Below are 21196 nucleotides of genomic sequence, written 5' to 3' on the forward strand. Positions count from 1 at the left end.
TATGAATATTTAATTTGAGTTGCACCAAAGTGGGTGACAACAATGCTTTACAGCTGATGGCATAATACATAACCATCATTTTGACAGGAATCCAGTTCCATCTCAGACCCAGCTCCCAGCAGTGGCTTGGAGGGGATGGGCGAGTGAGATTCATACCTTGGCTTCACCACAAAACAACACAAGAAGTATTTTGCACAGACTGTTTAAATGCTTGTTACAGATTTCAGATACTCTTAAAAAACCCCTTGCAGAGCAAATATTTGTGAGTGTTTGTTTGCTTAGGTGCTTGCAAGAGATGCTGCCCCTATGCAAAACTCTGTTTCTCCATTTATGCTTTTATGCCTGCATGTGGGGATTAGCACATACACTTAATCCTTTGTCTGAGCCTGTTGAAATGTGGTGGGACCATTTACTGCCATGAAAGGGAATTTTCATCTCCATGCTATTCTCCACTAATGGGCTGTGCCTTGATAATTATAGCTCTAAAAGGAAAAAAATTGATCTCAGTTTGCCTATTGTAGAGGTACCATGGAGATAAGATACCAGCATTGCCCTGGAGATAAAAGCACAGGCAAGTTTTATGGATTCTAGTAACTGTTGAAAAATATATGAGCTATTTTAAAAGCAAAATGCTAAAGGTGTCAGTTCTCCACTGCAGCAGGGAAAGTGCTAAGTTTGCATAGCAGAACTGCATAAAATGCAGTGGCAATGCCACAGCTGTCAGCAAGCACGAGTTCAGATACAACAGACTCAGATTCTGTCACCATAGTTTTCTCTTCCTTCTTTCCTTGCTTTAATTTTACTGTTCATGAGGTATCTGGTTCTTCAGCTGACAGAGGGAGAAATGTACCCTTATATAGTGGTTTTAGCTCCTTTTAATCTCCAGAAGAAAGACAGTGACCAACTGAATTTTCATTTTTTTTTCCTACATGGGAACATGGGCATCTAAAATAACTGACTTAAATATCAACCAGCACTAAGATTCTACAGCAGGTTCTCAGATTTCCTTGTTTCAGGTCTTACCATAATTTCTGTGTAGAGATGAGATAAAAGTACCCAGATGATTTGTAAGAGCTTACAAGAGAATGCCTAAAAACTGGAGGCTCTGTTCCTTTACCAAATATTGCTTGTCAGAAATGTGTAGCAATCCACATAGAGAGTGAGGACAAGGGACTCAGTTCTCATTCTACTGCTGAGAGAGTCAGCATCTAAATTTCTTTATTGATTAAATGCAGCTATTCACCCCACTTTTCAGGGTAATATTTTAATATAGTTTCATAATAATTTGAATGAGAAATGCTAAGAAAGTTCTGTACATTATTATCCACTTATACATTTTTTGAACCTTTTTTAGCTTAGTAGTGTAGTCCCAAAACATGTGCTGTCCCTACAAATATTCAGAGAAACTGAACCTATTTGATTTCTGAAGTATCAGCCTGACAGATTTATGAAAGAAATGCTTGCTTTCTTCCAGGTGCTCAATGCTTACCTAGTAAGAAATTTAATCTGAGAATAATCTCTTCTGTATGAAGCCATTTTTCTTTCTTGCCCTGAAAGCTGCTGTGGAAATGGATGTACATGTATATATGTTTCTATGTTTTTATAAGGTCCAAATTCTGGTTGCAGAGAAAGACCTGAAAAATGCATGCTTGTAATACGAACCTTTAAAAATATTCCCAAAAAGTAAACAATTTAGACAAAAGGAGCAACTAAAGGAACAAAAACTTGAAAATGACAAAAAAAAATCATTATCTGAAGTGGAAATAAGATGTGTATGGGCATTGTAAAAATGCAACAATCATGCTTAGACACAGGAAGCAACAGAAATAAAGAATGGAAGATCTGAATAGTAAAAAAAAGCAGTGTAAATTCTGACAAATGGCATCCTATAACATGGGTTAAATGAGAATTAAAAAAAAACCAAAACAGCAAAAACCAATCAAACTTGAGGGAGTCAGTAGATAAACAAGTAGTAAAGGGGAAGATAAGGTTACTGCAGTAAAGCAGTGCATCCCTTAGGCTGATGTGCTACAAAACAGAACAGGGATGTTCCTGGTAAAACATTCCTTACAGGAGTTGATCTGAGGAAATCTCATGTTTCAGAAGAATGTCTCAGAGAAAATATCACTGCTGGCAAAAAAGGGTTTTGGCACAAATCAGTGCAGTAAATAGTAACAGCTTACTAGGAGCAGATGATGCTCACCCAGGAGTTCAGGGCCAACTTGCATATGGAGCTGCTCAGCTGCTGAGTGAGCTCAGTAAGCTCTGCTTAAATCACCACAGGGCCAGAGCTACAGGAAAGTGCAATCAATCAAACTTTGAAAAGCACCCAGGATGAGCAATTGCATTCATTCCATACTGTGTCTTTGGCCTAGTCTTGGTCTCTCTCCTGGACCTTGGATCTATGCTGCGTGCTTGTCTTTAGTCTTGTCTCTGCCTTTGGCTTCTGGGTGCAATTCACATCCAACAGGCTGTGCTCCCCTCGGGAGCCCCCCTTACAGAGCTGCCCTTTTCAGGCTGTCCCCTTCTGGCCCATTTGTCTGGGTTCTCTTTCAAGGCAAATCAGGAAAGAGGCAATGACCTCTGCTGTGTAGTTAAAGTGGAGCTAGAACAGAGTAGGAGGATTATTTGGCTTCCACTCATCAATAAAACAAATCTTGAGATTTGAGAATCTTAGAGAAAATGGTGCAGCTAAATGGCCAATTTTGCTAATGGGCCATCAAAGCACCTGAGAAACTCATTGTATGTATTTGTATGTATATCTGTATGTATTGTATGTATAATCTGTGTGTCTGGAGGAGGTGTGTACTGCAGCCACAAGCTGCAGAAGCAAAACCAAAGTTTTGAGATGGTTCAGGCTAAAACTGATGCATCACTTCTCAGCACAGCTCACAGGACAGACACTTCATGCCTGTAAGCATTTTCTGCAAGAAGCAGTTAGTGATCCCTGCTGAGACAGGGATCAAAGGAGCAAACAGGCTGGGAGTGGTGATGGGGCATTCCTAACTCTTTCTGGAAATGTGTCCCACTTGTACAAATGGCAAACCACTAGAGAGCAGCATTAAATCAGGACTTCTCCTGTGTGTCTGAATGTAAAACAATGCTTTAGTGTGATGTTTGCAGTTGGACACTGGTTTCAGACCAGATTTTACCAGAACCAGGGAAGCTATAGACCAGCCAATTTCATCTGGCTTAGTCCTTGGGTACCTAATACTCAAACACTGAAAACAGCCTTTGTAGTCTCCAGGAATTCAACTTTCCCCATGCATCAAATTCAAAAGCTATAGTAAAGTTCTCTTCAGCCTACAGCTACTCCAAATCAGAGAAAACTGATTGTGCTGGAGATGCTTCAGCTGATTCCTGTCTCTAGGCATCATCAGGGGCTGAGGCTCATTGACCCCTGGAGTTATCTCCAGCGTAAAGTCTTTGGATTTGTGCCTCTCCTTTCTAACATGATTGTATCATTCTGACACTGGAAAGGTAAAGGGTAAGTGGTGGTAAAATAGCAGCGATTGCACTGCTGCAGGAGGTCTGGGAGGAACAGAATCTGCCCACTTGGTGGTTTTAAACTGATTGCAACATAGCTCAGTATTGACGCTGGTGATTATTTTTCTTTTAAAGAATAAATATTTCTTTTAAACTAAAACATGCCCAAAATGTGGAAATACATCAATATATGCAGTGGAATAAAATGCTGTAACATACACCTCAATTGACTGATTATAATAAAACTAGCATTCAAAGGTTTTTGTATCAAGTGTATGCTTTGCTCAAAACCTTTGCTATGAAAGGCTGGCTTTTACTGCCTGGTAACTGGGACAAAGTAAGGACCAGAGACCAGATTTAAATCTTATTTTTGTGGTTTTGACATTTTCTGCAAAAGCCAAAGCACTTTTGCACTTGATCAAGGTCAATGATTTAATTATTCTAAACTGATTAACTGACTCACAACTCAAAAGCAGGAAAGCTCATTTTCTTCTCTCAATCAGTTAATGAGGCATGAATTGCATGCTTTCACTAATCCTAGCATCCTGAAAGACAAACTATCTGTAAGCATTTAACCCTCAAATATCATAATTTTAATCACAAAGGATTTTTTGTGTATGTTTTTGTTGTTTAACTCTTTTCAGCCTGTTATAGTGTAGTATAATAGCTTCATTTAATGGCTACAAAGTTATTTTAAAATGCTCTTCTGCAGAACCTGACTTCTCCCTAAATGCAGACTCGCTCAAAACAGCCTTAAAAAGAATTGTCATGTAGTAAGTGCAATGCTTTCTATAACTTACCTTAAAAATTTGGATTTTTAATGTACTAAGGACAGTTGGCCTCTTTAAACACGTAGAGATATCTGTGATTCCTCCTCAAAGGCAATAAACTTCTTAAGGTGAACACACTGGTGAGTTATGCCAACTGTTTGTTCACTAGAAATTGCCTGCGTAACCTTTGAGTGAATATCTGAGTAACTGAGCTTTAATGTGATATTCCACTGGCTGCTTAGACAATCACATGGCCATTCACCCTCCTGAATTTTGCTTCCCTTCACAGGAAGGGAACCCTTCATAGGTTCATTCACTCTAATGCTTTAGCCAAATGCCTCTGTACTTTCTCATTACGGAAAAAAATGGGACATACTATACTTAATGCTTGTTACTGAAACAGAACTAGGGAAAAACCTTCTACTTAAACACCTTCAGGTGTTTTTTTTATTTCTGACTTTGTCATTTAATGTTTTGCCAAGAGCAATTTGGATCACATGGTGAAAGAAGTGCCCATTCTCTGTCATGGAATAAAGGTGAAACTAAGTAAGCACTCCCAAAAATGTGATAAACATAATATTAAAACTTCTAGCAAATAGCAGTGATAAAATATGTGGCAGATCAAGGACAGTGTGGCTAAGAATGAGAACTGTCAAATGCAATGTAAGAAAAGGCATATGGGAGAAGTAAAGCAAGTTAGAACTGTGTAGTCAAATTATTTGGAGAGATAATGAAACCAAGACCTGAAGAGTATTCTGGTAGAATATCAAAGCAGATAATGTAGACAAGCAGCATCAAAAAGGAAATTTGCATCTATGAGACCAGTCCTGATAATGTGTTATCAGGTGATACAAGACTTTGGTCTATAAATTAGCCTTGAAAAACACCCAGTTGTTTCTGGCAGTCAGGAAAACTAATTAAACCATGGGATAAATCTCTTGATTTGAGGGTTTGCTTTTTTTATTTTCCCATGGAATGAATATGCAAAACTCTATGGCAGAACTTCAAAGGGCCCTCCCATCCCTGCTTACTGCACACCTGGAGTGACCCAGCTGCAGGCTCTCCACAGTGATCTGGTCTTGTTCTCTTGCTTTTATTGCCTAATAACTTCTTCTCTCTCCTCTGTCATTTTGTGATGTGTAGTGGCAGAAATACACTCCTGTGACTCCTTCTGCCTCTCTTTTGAGCCTGATCTTGAATAGACACAGAGGTTGCTTGGAACTGTACTGGAGAACCTCTGGTTAATGATTTTAAAAAACTAATGAGGACTTCTGTACTTCATCCTCTGATCAGCCAAAGAAAAAAAGGGCCCTTTTTATCTGCACCTCATTATTTTTCTACATGGAAATGATAAATGCAGATAAATTGTGGAAGTCACAGAAATGTGGACTGTTTTAGAAAGTTGAGGAGCAAACTATTAGTAGGGTAAAATTAAAATATTAGTAGCAAAGCTTTACATAATATCAGCTAAAAATTTCCTAGCAAAGTACTCCTTAAAAACAATAGACCAGCCCATATATCTCCCTGGAAAGGCACTTGCCATGCCATCTTGATTTACTGTGAAACACATAGGTTCCTCAAAATATTGTCTTTGCAGAAAATGTCAAAGATTTTCTTGCTTGTTTCTTAAAGATCTGATACAGTAAATCTTTACCATTTTCTACAGCTCCTCAGTATTCGTGCAGGGACTGAAGCTGGGAGAAGAAAACAGGATCTGCCTGCCTATAGTGATGTTCATGTGGTTTTAGCATGAATATTCTAATTCTTTGCCTTACTCTTACAGTGTGAGTTTTCTAGGATTGAGCCTGCTTTTCTAGTCTTCTTTCTGTTCATGGACATCAAAGGAAGGAGGGCTTCCCAGAAGCCGGGAAGCCAAAACTCCGTGACCTGGTGGTTTGAGGCATTTGTAGACTCCAGAAAGACACTCAATTTCTGTCAACAATGATTATATTGCAAGATACCATGTTGAAAAAACAATTTCTGTCAACAATCAGATTCATCTCTGATTCCAACAGATTTTCAGTGCTCTAGGCCAGAAATGCTGGGCTGGGAGCTGTGCACAGAGGGGACAGGCAGATAGGTGGGCTCTGCAGAGCAGGGTGTCTCCTGGCAGCAAGCTAAGGAGTTACTTTTACAGGTAGTCAGTGTGGATGGATCAAAGAGTTCCTTGAGATGGAGTCTGGCTGTAAACAGACTGCAGCCGGATATCCTGTCCCTTGGTCAGCAGTGAGGGGACCTGCAGCAGCTCATGGCTTCTTCTTAGAATTAAAGATGAGTCACTTAAAGGTTACTGAATTTTCTTTCCTATTGCTCCACTTCCTCTGTTTTCTAAAGATAAATAAGAAATGAGAGCCTGGAAATTCTCTTGAGAGGTCCTGCAGCTTGTTTGTTTTGTAAAATACTTCTTGTTATCTAATTTTGTTACGCTTGTTAACAACAGCAGCAGCTTTCCCATAAAACTTGCCCCAAGTAAACTAACCACAATTTTAAGAACTGAGCTGCAGAGCAGAGAAGTTAATCTTGGAAATTTGAAGATGCAGTACTTTCTTCTGCCAACTCATTTAGCATTTCTCTGTAGCTTTGCACTAAGTAAACCCGTCCAGGTGTGTCCCTGCTCTGAGATGTTGAGAATTTACATTGCTGCTGCTGAGTTGCTCTATCTTAAAATTAATTAGAAACTCTTACTGCTGTGAATCTACTTGATACAAGTTTTCTGCTATGGAGATGAGCATGTACTAAAATATATGTACAACATTTTTTTTCCAGATAACTACAAGAAAGAATGACTTAGGTGAGTTTGATTATAATTATTATATAAATTACTGCAAGTTTTGGTGGAGCTACATCTATATACTTCAATATCATGACTTGGTATATTTTTCTCTTTGAAAATGTTTTGGGCTTTTTTTTCCACCATCAGTGGAAGGCAATTCACAGAACTCAAATGTGTTTTAACATCACATTCATTGTGATTTTTTTTTGCTGTTGTGATGAAAAAATTATGAAGAATTATTGAACAATTGCTACATGAAATGTTCTTTTCCGTATGTAGCTCTAGCAAATCAGAGTATTTTTCAGTTTGTTTTCTATCTTATGTGAGATATGGTACTTTCCTGTCTGCTATACCCAAAACTTCTGTAATTTTTTGCTTAATAACAGATAGCTTTTGTCTGTGAGAAATGTATTCCCAGTATTTTAGAGTCAGAACTGAGGAGCACATCACAATGTCTTATGTCAAATCCATAGTTAACCTGGACATTAATAACTTGCATACATTCAATATGCATGATAAAAACAGTAATTTATTTAATAGTAATGTATTGTTAATCCTATTTTTGCAGACATCGGTTATGATTTTTCTTTAATTCCACAAGCTCTAGTGAAGAGGACAATGACTTATAACACTTAGCATTCCCCTCTGAAAGCTCCCAAAGCTTCTTAAGCTAAAGTTTATTTAGTCACAGCTTTGATCACAGCTGCACTATGACATTATATTAATACTAAACGTTTCTATCCAGGAAGCAAGGCATACCTAACCAGTCTTAGCATACTAATCCTTCCTCACATTATTAGGAAATGAACTCCCATGAAAGGAATTTCCAAAGATGCAAAATCGTGGTTAGTGTGTAGCTCTCATCTCCCTTTCTGCACATGTATTTGCCTTCTCAGTGCCTTGTATGTTCTTTATTTTCTGCTCCTGCCAGGTAGTGAAATAGCTGTGTATGAAGGAGACATCCTCCTGAGAAGAGGGCGACGCAGTGCAATTAACTGTGACAGCTGTTTGTGGCCCAAATCACAAGATGGACTGGTCAAGGTTCCAGTTAACATCTCTTCTGATTTCTGTGAGTGTATGCAAATGGATGCTCTAAAGTTAGCCTTGATTTTTCCAGTCCCTAACTCTCTGTTACTTTATGTTTCTCTGGCATGCACCAAAAACAACCTTTGTACAAGTGAGAATTTATTGACGTGTCTCTTTTTCTATCCTGTTAGCCCCATGGAAATTTGGCTAAGACTCCAAACAGATCACACTAAAATATGTGGTTACTTGGGCCAATAGTAATTAATTGTAATTTCAAATATTAGCTTGCTCCTGTTAGCCACAATGCACTTTGACATTTAACAAGTACATTAGAAGAGGCACAATTTGTTTACATTATTAATGTATTTTTGCCAAAATCACCACTAGGAACATGGTTTTTTCACACTATAATTTTCTTTATAAAGGAGCAAAAATCCTTGGAGATATTTTTCCTTTGTTGATTCCCTCTAGTCAGTCTATGTAGTTCTGTCCTATGCAAAAAGCTGCAGGAATGAATTCCATACAGACCCTTCTTCAAAGAGCTTCCCTTGAGAGAAAATGGCATGGAAGTAAAATACAGCCTGAGCCTGATTCTTGTTCCTCAGGGAAAGGAACTGAAAAAGCTCAATCTCTGTGTTATCTAGGCTGCTTCTCTGCCCATGTGCCTCCAGAACTGCAGTATATACTTTTGTGGATAGGTGAGGGTTATTTTCTCTATCTGCCTCTCTCCAAAGTTTAAATATTAGGAAATTGAGATACACATCAGTTGCAGATGATTCATAACTGAGGAAGCCAAATTAAACCAAAATGTTCCAAAGCAGATAAACACACTGATCTTTATTTGGTACCTGATCTTTGGCTGTCTCAAGTGATTCCAAGGGGGCCGAGGCAGGCATTTGCTCTTTCTGATAAACAAAATAGGGTTTGGGTGCTTAGCTACAATCAGCTGGCTTATTTGGGATACTCTAATCCAACTATTTGTGTCTGAAACTGCCTCATTTCTTCTGTTCTGCCTAATGGAAGGAACAATGCCAATCTGTTGCTTTCCATCAGCTGTCTCCTAAATAAAATGTATGTGGGATAGCTGTAATTTTATACTTCCCTATAAAAGTCCAATAAGTTTGAAGATCTCTGAATGTTGGGTACCCTTTTTTTACTGTACTTGTATAATAAAGAGCTAATGAGTGTGGTGAAGTTTTTAAGGAATGCAACCCATGAATGCACCTTGCTTTTTGATTAACCAAGGAAGATTGCCCCCTTCTCCTTCTAGCAATAACAGAGAGGTCTTGGATTGCTGATGCTTTGCAAGAGATCTCCACGCTGACCTGTGTGCAATTTGTAAATCGCACTACAGAAACAGACTATGTTTATGTTGAACGAGGGCAGAGGTAAGCTTTCTGTCTCCTGAGAGAGGCAGCACTCAAAAGTTTTTTTCGATTTTTTTTCTGGTTTGTTTTGGATTTAAGTAATAGCTTTATTTTTTTCACACTAGCAGTAAAGATTTAGAGACAAGGTGCAATTTTTCATTTTTCTTTAGATATACTGGTAGTTACATCAGCAATAGGCTGCAGGAATAAATGTGTGTGTGATTTAAAGATAATGGTGTATAACTCAAAATAAGAAATTTTCCTTAATTGTTGTAAAAAATTTAAATAAGTATAATTGTTTCAGGTTTTGCTTAATACTTTATACTGCGTTGCCTTAGTTTGATATAGCCAGTTTACTGCTTTAAAATTTGCCATCCTCATCACAAAGGCTTTATTTCCCTCCCACCATGTCATTTGGCAGCTTTCAGAAGTCTAGATATCTCATGCCAGTGACTATTTGCATGTCCCCTGCTGTGGCTGCATATCTAGAGAACCTTGGTGACATAATCAATACATCTATATATTTGTACTTACTAAATGTGACCCTTTTGGTTATTGATTGCTTATTCTTAGCTGCTGGTCTTACTTTGGAAAGATTGGAGGACGCCAAGCAGTAGGCCTGGTGAAAAATGGTTGCATGGATAAAGGAGCAATTCAGCATGAAATGAACCATGCACTGGGTTTCATCCATGAACAGGCACGGAGTGATCGGGACAGGTTTGTCAAGATTATGTGGGAGCACATAGTGGCAGGTATGTCCACTAAATCTCAAGAGAAAATTTATACTTACAGTTTAAGGAGAACATTTCTCCTGTGAACAACAATGCAAATAAGAAGCATGATTAATGCTGGCTGAATTGCAGCAGCAGCAAGAACGTTCAGTATGATGGAATTTCTTGTTCAGTGTTTGTACGAAGGGAATTTCTGTGGCTATACCTATGGCACTGTGAAAGATGCAGCGTGAAAGTAGCTCTATATTCTTATTTTGTTTGCCATTTTGAGCCCAGACCCCAAAATACCAGGATCATCAGGATTACAAAATGTTGCTGCAAAGACTTGGCCAGGAGGCAAGACTATGGGATCCTTAACTGAGGGGGGTGAAGTGTGACATTCAAGATCATTTTGGGGATTCACACAACAGTTGTATCCCAGGAAAGCCAGGGAAATAGTGGAAGGCAGCCAGTAGGCATCTTGGTGTGAGTGAAATGCACATATCCTAAAATGTATATGATCAAGGGGCTCAATGTGGAGGCATTGGAAACATATGCAACCATTAGCATTTCCAAAATTCTGGGACCTGGCTTGATGTGAGAAGAAAGACTGCAATTATTTCCTCCTTGTAGACAGGATCATAGACACTTGAAAGAAGGAGCCATGGGAAGCAACCAGGAGTGGTAATTCTGTAGAGGAAAAACAAGTGGACACTATTTATGGAAAGGAATGCAGAATGAATTGTTTGGGCACGTGCCCGTGATCCGTGTGTTGGGAACATGGACTCATCATACACAAGAGCTCCAGGCTCTGGGGAGGAAAGGGTAGAGAGAATGGCAAGAGAACCAAGGAAAAGTGAGAAAGTGGTATACAGAAGAAAAATACCAGAAGAAAGTATGCAGGGAGTCACTTGTCTGACAACTGTTTAGAGAGCTGACTAATCCATAACAATTGTAAAAATGCAATAGTCTATTTAGTTCATTATGGAAAACAATAGTAAATGAGGCCAGAAAATTGAATACTAAATTCTATTAAGTCTCTTCAACAAATAAGACACTCAACTACACAATATCATGCACAGCTAAAAATATATCCATCTTTTTCTCCAGATGGAACTTGATTGTTTTTATTGCAAATTCCTAACACACAGCTCTCCAAACTTTCTTCAGCTATTCCCATGATATCCTAAGTAAATTCCATTTGTGTTGTTCTTTATTGAGGTTTCAGCTCCAGTGTTAAGGTGTAATTTTGCTGTGAGTTGTTTGCCATTGCACAACAAGAGTGTGCCATGTTTGAAATGTCAGCAAAGGATGTGCTAAGAAAGAGAGGTTGAAATCATGAAGTTATATATGCTAAACACATAGTCTTACAGTTTTGCAAAGGGAACTCCACAGGTTCAGAAGTCATAATTCCTGAAGGATACAGATGTAACTAAACTGTGATTCAGGCACAGAGTCATGAAATGATAAATGAGGAAGAAGAGGTAAAGAAGACAAGGCTGTGCCAAAGGAGATGAGGTGTAGCATCAGTGGTTTGAGTGTTCACCGTGGGTGGAGAATGAGATGATTTGTGTGGCATGGGAGTTGGAATGCAGAGTGTGCATTGTAGGGAAAAATGCAAAGATATGCAGGGAAAAGGAAATGGAGAAAGAGTTATGTTCATGAGGACCGTAATGTTACAACTTGCTGCTGTTAAGCCTGCTGATGGCAGAGTTCCTGGTGGTGCAGAACTCAAGACCTTCTCCAGTGTCTCAGCTCTCATACAGAAGCAGTTTTTCTCCTGCCAGGACTTTCATATCGTGAATGTTTTCTGGGTTTTGTTTTTATCCAGCAATTTACCTTGGAAGCCATCCTACTTCTTTGTTTTGACAAAATGCAGCCTGATTGGTTGCTGTCCACTTAGCTACTTGAAACTCAGCTTATTTTTCCTACATTTTTGGGGGAAAAAATATATTCAGAGGCTTCAGCCAGTCTTCTCCTTTTCAGCTCTTCTGAGTCATTGTACTTAACATTCTGGCAGAGGTAGATTTTTTTTTTTTTCTTTTTTGAGAGTGGAAAAGAGGGGGTAAGTCCCCAGACACGTGCAGGTCGAGACAGCCAGATCTCTTTGGCATGTGATGAGGTAGGTAGTAGTTTGCTGGCAGCACCTCAGTCCAGCTAAGATGCTGTCACTTTTTTTAGCAAACTAATTCAGCAAAGCAATTCTGTGCCAAGCAGTAGCCATATGCTTCAGTGCTTCACCACGTTTGAACTGTGTTCTCTGTTCATCACCTCAAAAAAAGCTGCACACTTGCTGATAATTCTTTCTGTAGTTAGTATAGCAGATAAGAAGGACTGAGATTAAAACAGAGTGAGGAAGGCCAACGGTGTTGAGAAACATTTTAAGCCTTAACTGTGTTTTAGAGCTACAAAAAGCTCCAAATTTATGTTTATTCCCAAATTTTCTATTAGTTGGGATTTCAAATCTTTTTGCATCTCTTAGCCCTCAGCCCAGGACCAGTGCTGAAGGACATTACTGGCTGAGATTTGCTCTGGTTGGAAGCCTGCCAGCGGAGTTGTGTAGATCTCAAGAACATCCAACTCGGAACTCTTGTCCAGATGGTTTGTGGTTTACAAACCACACTTGTAGTTACAATAATGAAGGTACAGAACTGTAAAGGAGTGCTTAGTGGCTAGGGCTTTAGTCTTAATGCCAGGCTGGCTGCATTCAGCTCCCTGCTCTGACAGTGCTTATTTGCCTGTCTCACCATGGAGAAGAGACCCAGCACATAATTCATACTCATGATCTCCACTCAGTGAGAAAAAGAAGTGCCTTCTTCACATGAAACTCTCTCCAACTGTGTCTCTCTTTCCCTCTCCTCTGATTGTCCTGGAAGCCTTGAGGAATAGCTTCAGTGCCTAACTTGAAGAAATAAAGCTAGGTGACATGAAATCCTGTCTCTGTCCCTGGGCCCCAGCCCTCTATCAGTGTAACATCTTATCTCATATTGGCTTTTAAAGGCTGATGAAAAGTGATGGGATGCTCAGCAGCTGTTCTGACAGAATTTGTTTTTCTGCTTCATATGAGTCATATCACTTCACTCTAGCTGCTGCTGATGGGTTTGACCAGAGACAAAGCCAGAACATGTCTGGTAGCATGGGCTCTGGGGCAAGTAAGAGGGAAAATATGTTCCTTCTTTTTGTGGCATTAGGACTCAGTATGACATCACCCATGCATAGCTCCTAATTTTTCATCTAGATGGTCAGCCAGATTTCCCCCTCAAGGTATGAATGCAGCTTTGGGGACATAGGTTGGATGCTTATAGTATTCAAGATAATGCACTGAAATGTGTTTGGAGACACCCTAATGAAGAGGGACAGAGGAACACTTTTACTTGAAGAGTAGAATGTATTAATTGATTATATCAAAACTTATTTGATTAACTTTATATTCTGAAACCTGCTAGACTGTAAAAATGGGTTCCCATGGATTTCAAAAATCTCTGGTGGTTTTGATAGGTCCAAGATCTCATTAGAATATGTATTAGTATCTATTTTACTCTCTGGATTATGACAGCAGGCAGTGTACTGCCTGTATTAGAGCAGTAATAATTGTTCTGACTGAAGTGGTGCTTTCCTACTTTACAGGGGAACAAGGGAACTTTGGAAAAATGAATTCCAAAAACTTGGGCCTTCCCTATGACTACTCCTCAGTGATGCACTATGGCGCGTAAGTTGATGGTGGAAATATCCTTTCAAAGGAGCAAACAGCTTTCAGATCTTCTGCTCAGCTCTAGGAAGAAGAAGTTGCTCTGTGCAGAGAGTGACTTTTGCTGTTCATTTGAGTGCATGGACATAATTAAGGGTGAGCATACTTCCTTTGTCAGCGGGATTCCTGGAAAACAAGAGTTGATATGGATAGCAACAAAACATAGGACAACATTTTTCTTCCCATGTTTTTTTGCCTCTTGCTAAAGGCCTTTGACAGGGCTCTGGCCCAAAGTTGAATTCTACTGAACCACTGATCCTAACCAGTTCTGAAGTTTAATTTCATGAACACAGTAACAGCTGATCACAGACAACAACATTCAAGTGTAGAGGCAAGAAAGATGGAATTTTTTTATATTATGGAGATGTTGTATGCTGCCTTCTGTTAATCTGGGAACACTGTCTAAGGCTGCATTTTAGTCCATAATGTACAACCTTGTATCATGTACCTTCTCCTTTATTTCCCCAAGCAAGTAATAATTTCTGAACAAAACCATGATACAAAACTGGACTAGCAGAAGGCAGGAAATTGCAGATAGCAAATAGGCAATTATTAACTGAGACAGAATTATTTTTGCTTCTCTGCCTCAGGAACCAAGAAGGTGGGATTCAGTCCATTTTCTTGGACATTGGTGAAAGGCCTTTTCACTCAGAACAGAGCAGCTTTTTCTGCTTGCTTGCTTTCACCTGCTGAACATCAAGTATCTGCCATGCTGGTCCTCTTCAGGGAAGGCTACCAGGTCCCTGAGAAGCTTCTTGTCCATTTCCGTTAAAACCCTGTTTATGTGGTACATGAGAAATGATAATGCAGTTAGAGAACTTCCCTGTCTATGAAAAGCAATCTAGAAATGTGATTTCCATATTTCTACAGGTATGATTTCTCCAGCACTCCAGGAAAACCAACTATTGTACCAGTTCCTGACCCCTCTATACCTATTGGGCAGAGAGATGGGCTGAGTAACTTGGATGTAGCTAAAATCAACAAGCTCTACAAGTGCAGTAAGTGCTGTAGATAAAAGGTATATGAATATAGCTGATGTCTGAAGGCACTGACAGACATCCCCCAAAGGAATGTGGCACACAGTCCTTCACCACCTCTCACCCTACAACAGGAAACAGAACTGTCCCTGTGCCAAACTGCTGCCTTCTTGGAAAGGACAATTTGCTTTCAATAATTCACTCTCATTTCGAGTTATCCTCACCTAATCCCTGCTCTTTGAGATAAGCAAAATCCATTAGAGAACTCATGGTTGCTACCTCTGTCAAATTCTCATTTCAGGAAAGCTCTGAAGGTAGCAAAGCATGTAAGCTCTCCTCAGCCATGAGTATAGCTCAGAGCCATGTGCATCAGAAGTGCCAGCAGATTTGTGATTTCTCTTAATTACAAAATGTCTGCAGAGCTGTAAGCATGGGTGCCATTCAGCCTGATCAGAACCCCTTGGAAGAGAAAACCATAGGCATTTTGTATAGATGTCTACGTTCTTGCCACACCCACTTCTTAACTCATCCCTGTGGTATCTTAAAGTCTAGAAATACCTAACATTCCTCTGTAAACAGGAACTCTTCAGCCAAGATGCACAAAACAGGTTTAACATCATGCTCCTTCACTGCATGGGTTTTGCTTTAACTCCCAGGACAAAGGCTAATTGATTAATGTGGCATTTGACTTTTCTGAGATGTTATTCAACAAAACAGCAAGAAGCACTAACAAGATCTAAATATTAGTGTACTAAATTCTGCTCTTGTGTTAGAACTTAGTTAAATAATTAGAATTTAGAAGGAATCAGCATTCCTTCAGTTGGATTGTTAAGTACAGAAATCATTGCTGAGAGTGGTTACTCCGCATTCACAACTGCAGATGAGACAACTTTACAATTTATGTGTCTCAAAGATAGTGATAACAAGTATTTTGTGATATTCATTCTTGACAGTGGGGCTGGGAATGAATCACATTTCAGTACCATTACTATGCAATTTCATAATTAGATCTGTATGTTTTGGAAGAAAAGCACTAAATTTTAAAAAGAGAGAAAAACTTGGGGACTAAAAAAAACCATAAAAAGTCTAGTTGTCTCAGGAAGTGTAGGAAGCAAGACAAAAAATGTCAAAAATTCCTATGAGCAGATGTCATATATTCATATTTTGTAATTTGGGGAATTACATAAATTACAAAAAACTACATAAAATGAAGAAGTGGAAAAACAAAAGGCAGATGAGATCAAACTTTTTATACCAGTCTCTAGGTCTGTAGGTTCAGTGCTCTCTGTTACCATTTTCCCTCAGTGACTATCTGTCTTTGCTTTGACAAAATCTTGTTTTCAAACTTGATTTTTGAACACACTTATGCATACACACAGTTGCTAATGGAAATTTTTGTCGTGCTGTCATTGAATGTACTTCTGTGATTGAAGTTAAGGAAGTTCATGAAAGATCCAGGCCTCTTTTAGTAAGCTAATATATGTGAACAAAGCCCTATTGTCTTTAAAAAAATATTAATATCTGAAATAGGCAAGTACTTCTAAGTACTACCTTTATTTCACTTGCAGGTTTTCAATAATTTTTACACTAGGAACAGCAATACAGTTGTAAGCAGTACAATTAATTTATACAAGCGTGACTGCTGCAAATGGTTGGAGAGATTTGTCAGGCATTATGGGAATATTTTTGTGCAGTTTTCATTCTCTTCAATGGTGTTTGGTTCTTCCCTTCAGATTGCTGTAGCTCTGTGTTGTCTAAACCCAAAGGCTCGTTTTCCTCCGTCAATTACCCATCCCCATACCCCAACAACAGCAACTGTCTGTGGCTGATCCGCATCCGTCGAAGTAAGGTAATTTTTATTTGGAAGAAAACAGTTTGAAGCACAGTATCCAGGCTACACAGCATTATTTCATTACCATGAGTAACCCCTGGGAGTCAGTTCATGCATCAAGACATTTATTTTGTTATGCAGTAAATGAAAGTCTCAACAATTTTCATAAGAACTAACACTATTAGAGGGATTATTTCACTCAATTTTTATCCAGTTCAGATAGGATGGCTTTTCAAAGACAAGCAGTAGTGAAACATCAGTCTCTGGGATCTCAGTAATAGGACAGCTAGATGATATTCTGTGCTGTTTTTATATAGAAAGTAAGGTTTCAGTAATAGATGGATAGTAAAATGAATGGGAAGGTTTGAGACTTTCCCTGTGTATAACATTAAACCCAACTTTTGCTTTTTTTGTTCCCCCAGATCTTCCTGCAGTTTGAGGCTTTTGATCTCCAGCACTCCTCAGGCTGTTCTTCTGACTATATAAAAATTTACAACGGGAACAGCAAGAGCTCCCCTGTCCTGCTGGACAAGTACTGTGGGAAGGGTCTGCTGCCCTCCCTGGTGGCATCGGGATCCACAATGCTGGTGGAGTTTGCAAGCGATGAGAGCGTAACAGCCACAGGATTCAGAGCCTCCTACAACAGGGGTATGAACACTCCTTTACAAAGCTTGGAGAACAGCATTGGCAGTATTTGTACAGAAGAACTGAAAACTTTTACTATACACTACAGAGTAGGGCTTTTTGCTCATTCTTCACACTTCCAGGGCACTTGGAAATGCAGAAGGTGGGCAATGATATGTCTAAAGGTTCACAGGAAACAGAAAATGGGATGTCACATGGGTGCCATGTTAATTATCCTGAGATCTCATTCAAATTCTTCTGAGAGCCTTATTCATATTTCCAGAACAATGTCTTTAAGTAAAAACAATGCAATGACTGAAATTAATAGGAGCAGTGCACCAAAGAGCACAAAGACTGCAGAATCAACAAGAGACCTCAACCAACGAGATGCAAAGCCAGGATCTGGGCAAGATATTATTCAAGGTTTTGTGGGATTTTATGCAGCAGCAGAGGTACTGACCTTGGGTACCTTACACCTTCTGAATTAAAAACTTCATTAGAAGTTCTATACACAAAACACTGTGCTTCCTGTAATCATGTGAGGAGTGTCTTTTTTGCAAACACAAAAATGCATTCTGGACTGCTAGACCAAATTCTGTTGTCCTGTGTCATGCTTTCAGCAAGAAGGCAGTAGCCCAAAGTTGCCGTATTTCAACTGAAAATCCAAGCTTCTTTAGAGCATCAATTGAAGAAGTCTTAGAAAAGTGTTATTTTTACACTTTATTTAATGGAGTAATTTCTAGAAAGCATTAGATCTAGCTTGATAATGCAATCTTGAATACTTAAGCTGATTCTTTTCTAAAGGGCAGTCAGTGCCATCAGAATGCTGTGCTAACATGGCAGCAGTTGATTGGAAAGTCAGATACAGCTTTAGATGCAGCTCTTCCCTGTCCCCCATAGATTATTCATCAGACATGTTTCTAGTTCCTTCAGTACAGCTGCTGATACAAATACTAAGTGAAGAAATGAAGTACTTCAGCAGTGGGTTTTCATGGTAGCACATCTTTTCTTGGTTTGAAGAAATAATATAGTAGGCTGTAAGCAAGCTTATTTCTACTGACAAAATGCTCTTGTTAATATATCTGGCTTTCTCCCTTTTCTCCTCAGTGAATTGTGGAGCCACTTTCAGAGATTCAAAGGGAGTCATCACCTCTCCAAACTACCCCAATAAATACCCCAAAAACCGAGCATGTTTCTGGGTCATCACTTCTCCAGTAGGATATAAGGTAAGGCACAGATGAGTTCATTTGTGGGTTTCATCACTGTTCTCTGATGAAACCTGTTTCTCTTGACGAATAAGAGCTGTTATGTCACTTTTTCAGATGATCTCCTCAGAGTAAAAATCTGAAAGCAAAAATTCATTTTAAGAATTTATGCTGAATCTTAGTATCTGAGGTGCTCTGCAAGAGAAAAACCTTTACATGTGCAAGTGGGCTCATGAATCTAGCCCGTATCACAATGCTTTGTTCAAAATAATCCCTAGGCAAGGGCTCCCACTAGAAAACTGAAACATCACACAGGTGCTGATTTTATATTACTCTAGAGGAAAGACTGTGAAGCATAGAAGATCAATCTTGTCCCTTGCTTATCCTTCCAATCCAAATACTGATGAACCAAGCAAATAATTTGCTACTAATTTGCATTGCCATATGGGATCAGGATGTGGTGCACACGCAGAATAAAAAAATGGTGCCTGCACACAAGGAGTTTAGAGTATTTGTTGTTGTTAAAAAATGGGTAAGAGAAAAGGCTGCAACCTGGAAACAAAGTGCTTTGGTTGTATTTTCTCCAGATATCTCTCAAAATGTTATCCTTTGAGCTGGAATATAGCGACAGATGCATCTATGACTACTTGCTCATTCATGATGGAAGCCGCCCTATGTCACCTGCAGTTGGCCCTTATTGTGGGACAGAGAAGGTTGCAGACTTTACTTCCACTGGGAACTTTGTGCTGATTGAATTCCACAGTGATTTAGTGTGGGAGTTGCCTGGATTTGTGATGAGTTATACATTTGCTAGGTAACTATAATACAGATGGGGTTTGAAAAACAGAATGCGAGTCCAGCTAGCCTCAGGTAAAAGTGAAGATGCCAAAAATTTCAGAAAAAAAATATATAGCCTGATACCTTTAACAAGCATGTAGTTTGACCTCTTAGTCTTACATCTACAGTGGTGTAATTTCCATGGTGAATCAAGGACAGAAATGTTCCTGCCCATGGGATGCTTCTGTCTGAGACTGTATGCTTTTTGTTATAGTATTCTCATTGCTGGTGAGCTGAAACTACGTAAGCAGATTTTCAAGAACTTCTAGTGGTTAAAACAGTGCCCATAAAAAATTTCAGAACATGGCTGTGTAGCAACTTTAACCTGTATTCTGGCAAATGCTATTACCCAGCCTAAATGTGCATTCCAGCATGCATACAGAAAAATCTTCAGACACATTTATTTATGTTTTGAAGCCAAGATCACAGTTCATATAGGCACCAGAGCTTAGCCTGGAAATCACCACTTGACCCCAAACAAGTGGTGTCATAGCACAGTATGACATACAGTACCACAACTCAAAGATTTGCACTATTCCTCTGTAAGATGGACCAGGTCAGGGAACATATTTAAAGAAACTAAAGTTAAGAGTAGCAGGAACAAGCACTGAGGGAGAGGGAATGGAATGAAGTACCTGCTGTTGTCACTTTGCTGTGGCCTGAATTGGATATTGAAATTGTTCATAAGGTGTTACCAAAATAATTTTTAAAAATGAGGCCTGAAAACCTAATGCAAAGACCATTGAATGTTCTCTTTGGAAAGCATTTTAGGTGTGAAATACCTTGTCTGTAGAGAGAAATGCTCCTCCTCTAAAGAGATGAGTGGAGAAAGAAATCACCACTGTAAACACTTAACACTTTGCCTTGACTTGATGTATTCAGAATTAAATGCTAGTGCCAAACTGGGAGATGCCAAAGCATAATGAATAATAAAAGACTTTGCTGAAATTATGTCTTTGTGAAGAAGAGCGTGTAGAAATTGCCAATTTGCTTTCCTGGTGCAACCAAAAAAATTTTGAATTATGATGACTTTGTAGCAGCGGTGGGGAGAGGTTTAAAATCTGTAATGTTTTGCTTTTTAAGCACTGGGTAATTTTCACCCACAGAAGAATGATAATTGATAAGTTGTGAACATCAAGGTTTAGAGCTTTCTTGCATCATGGTGGGAAAGTGCATGCACAGCAGGCAACAAATATTTGTGTTTCTTACAAGCTCCAGTCTTCTGGCTATAAAAAGCATTCCTTCATTTAATTTGACTCACTATTTAGATTGGCATATTTTTGGAGAATGTAACCATTTCATCAGCATGTCAGAAAATTAAACTCTACTTCTATTTTTAAGCTCAGCTTCAGACTATAAAAATGCTAATTCTTCTCCTTGACTCTGAGGACTTTGATGGAGGTGCAAAAGTAACAACCCCATGACAACTCTGATTATATAATGAAGCTAACAGGTCCCTGTTTTAAACAGACAGTGCTGAACAACTTTGTAACTTGACTATTACCTCAGATTGCCTTCCCTTGGCCTGATGTGGAGCTCTACAGATGTGCAATGTTTTAGATGTTTACCCATACTTGGTAAAAGAACAACAGCATATTCCAAAAGCAATATACCACCTACAGGAATACTGGTCTTGCAATTTGGCCCTAGAAATATGGTTTTAAGTAGGACATTGTCCGTGTATAAATACACTCATATTCTGAACTATATGAAGGAAGACTGACCAGCTAGTAGACACAAGGGACAGTCAAAAGTTTAGGATTCAAATACCACAATAGAAGGATTTTCAGAAGTTCTAACTAAAGTTCAGCACTCAACACACTTTTGAAATCCAAAATGTAA

General features: G+C 39.0%; 2 protein-coding genes across 4 annotated transcripts in view; one reads left to right on the plus strand and one right to left on the minus strand.

The window, feature by feature from the left end:
- LOC134419574 (transmembrane protein 263-like) overlaps window positions 1-21196 on the minus strand; it is a 229775-nt gene that overhangs the window by 206132 nt on the left and 2447 nt on the right. The window lies entirely within an intron of this gene.
- LOC134419573 (embryonic protein UVS.2-like) lies at window positions 6776-19371 on the plus strand. Its single transcript, XM_063159021.1, has 11 exons — window positions 6776-6859; window positions 7023-7047; window positions 7961-8098; window positions 9326-9443; window positions 9996-10174; window positions 13760-13841; window positions 14751-14878; window positions 16591-16706; window positions 17111-17336; window positions 18420-18538; window positions 19105-19371. The coding sequence occupies exons 1-11, from the start codon at window positions 6791-6793 to the stop codon at window positions 19333-19335; spliced, it is 1431 nt and encodes a 476-aa protein (XP_063015091.1). The 5' UTR covers window positions 6776-6790; the 3' UTR covers window positions 19336-19371.

The sequence above is a fragment of the Melospiza melodia genome, chromosome 6 (assembly GCF_035770615.1).
Source record: "Melospiza melodia melodia isolate bMelMel2 chromosome 6, bMelMel2.pri, whole genome shotgun sequence".
Lineage (NCBI taxonomy): Eukaryota > Metazoa > Chordata > Aves > Passeriformes > Passerellidae > Melospiza > Melospiza melodia.

What these genes read in the sequence shown, in the direction of transcription:
- LOC134419573 (XM_063159021.1), top strand. Translation starts at nt 6,791, where the DNA reads ATGCAGTACTTTCTTCTGCCAACTCATTTAGCATTTCTCTGTAGCTTT. An exon ending in CACTAAGTAAACCCGTCCAG is followed by an intron (nt 6,860 to 7,022) that starts GTGTGTCCCTGC and finishes TTTTTTTTCCAG; the next exon opens with ATAACTACAAGAAAGAATGA. An exon ending in TCAGTGATGCACTATGGCGC is followed by an intron (nt 13,842 to 14,750) that starts GTAAGTTGATGG and finishes ATATTTCTACAG; the next exon opens with GTATGATTTCTCCAGCACTC.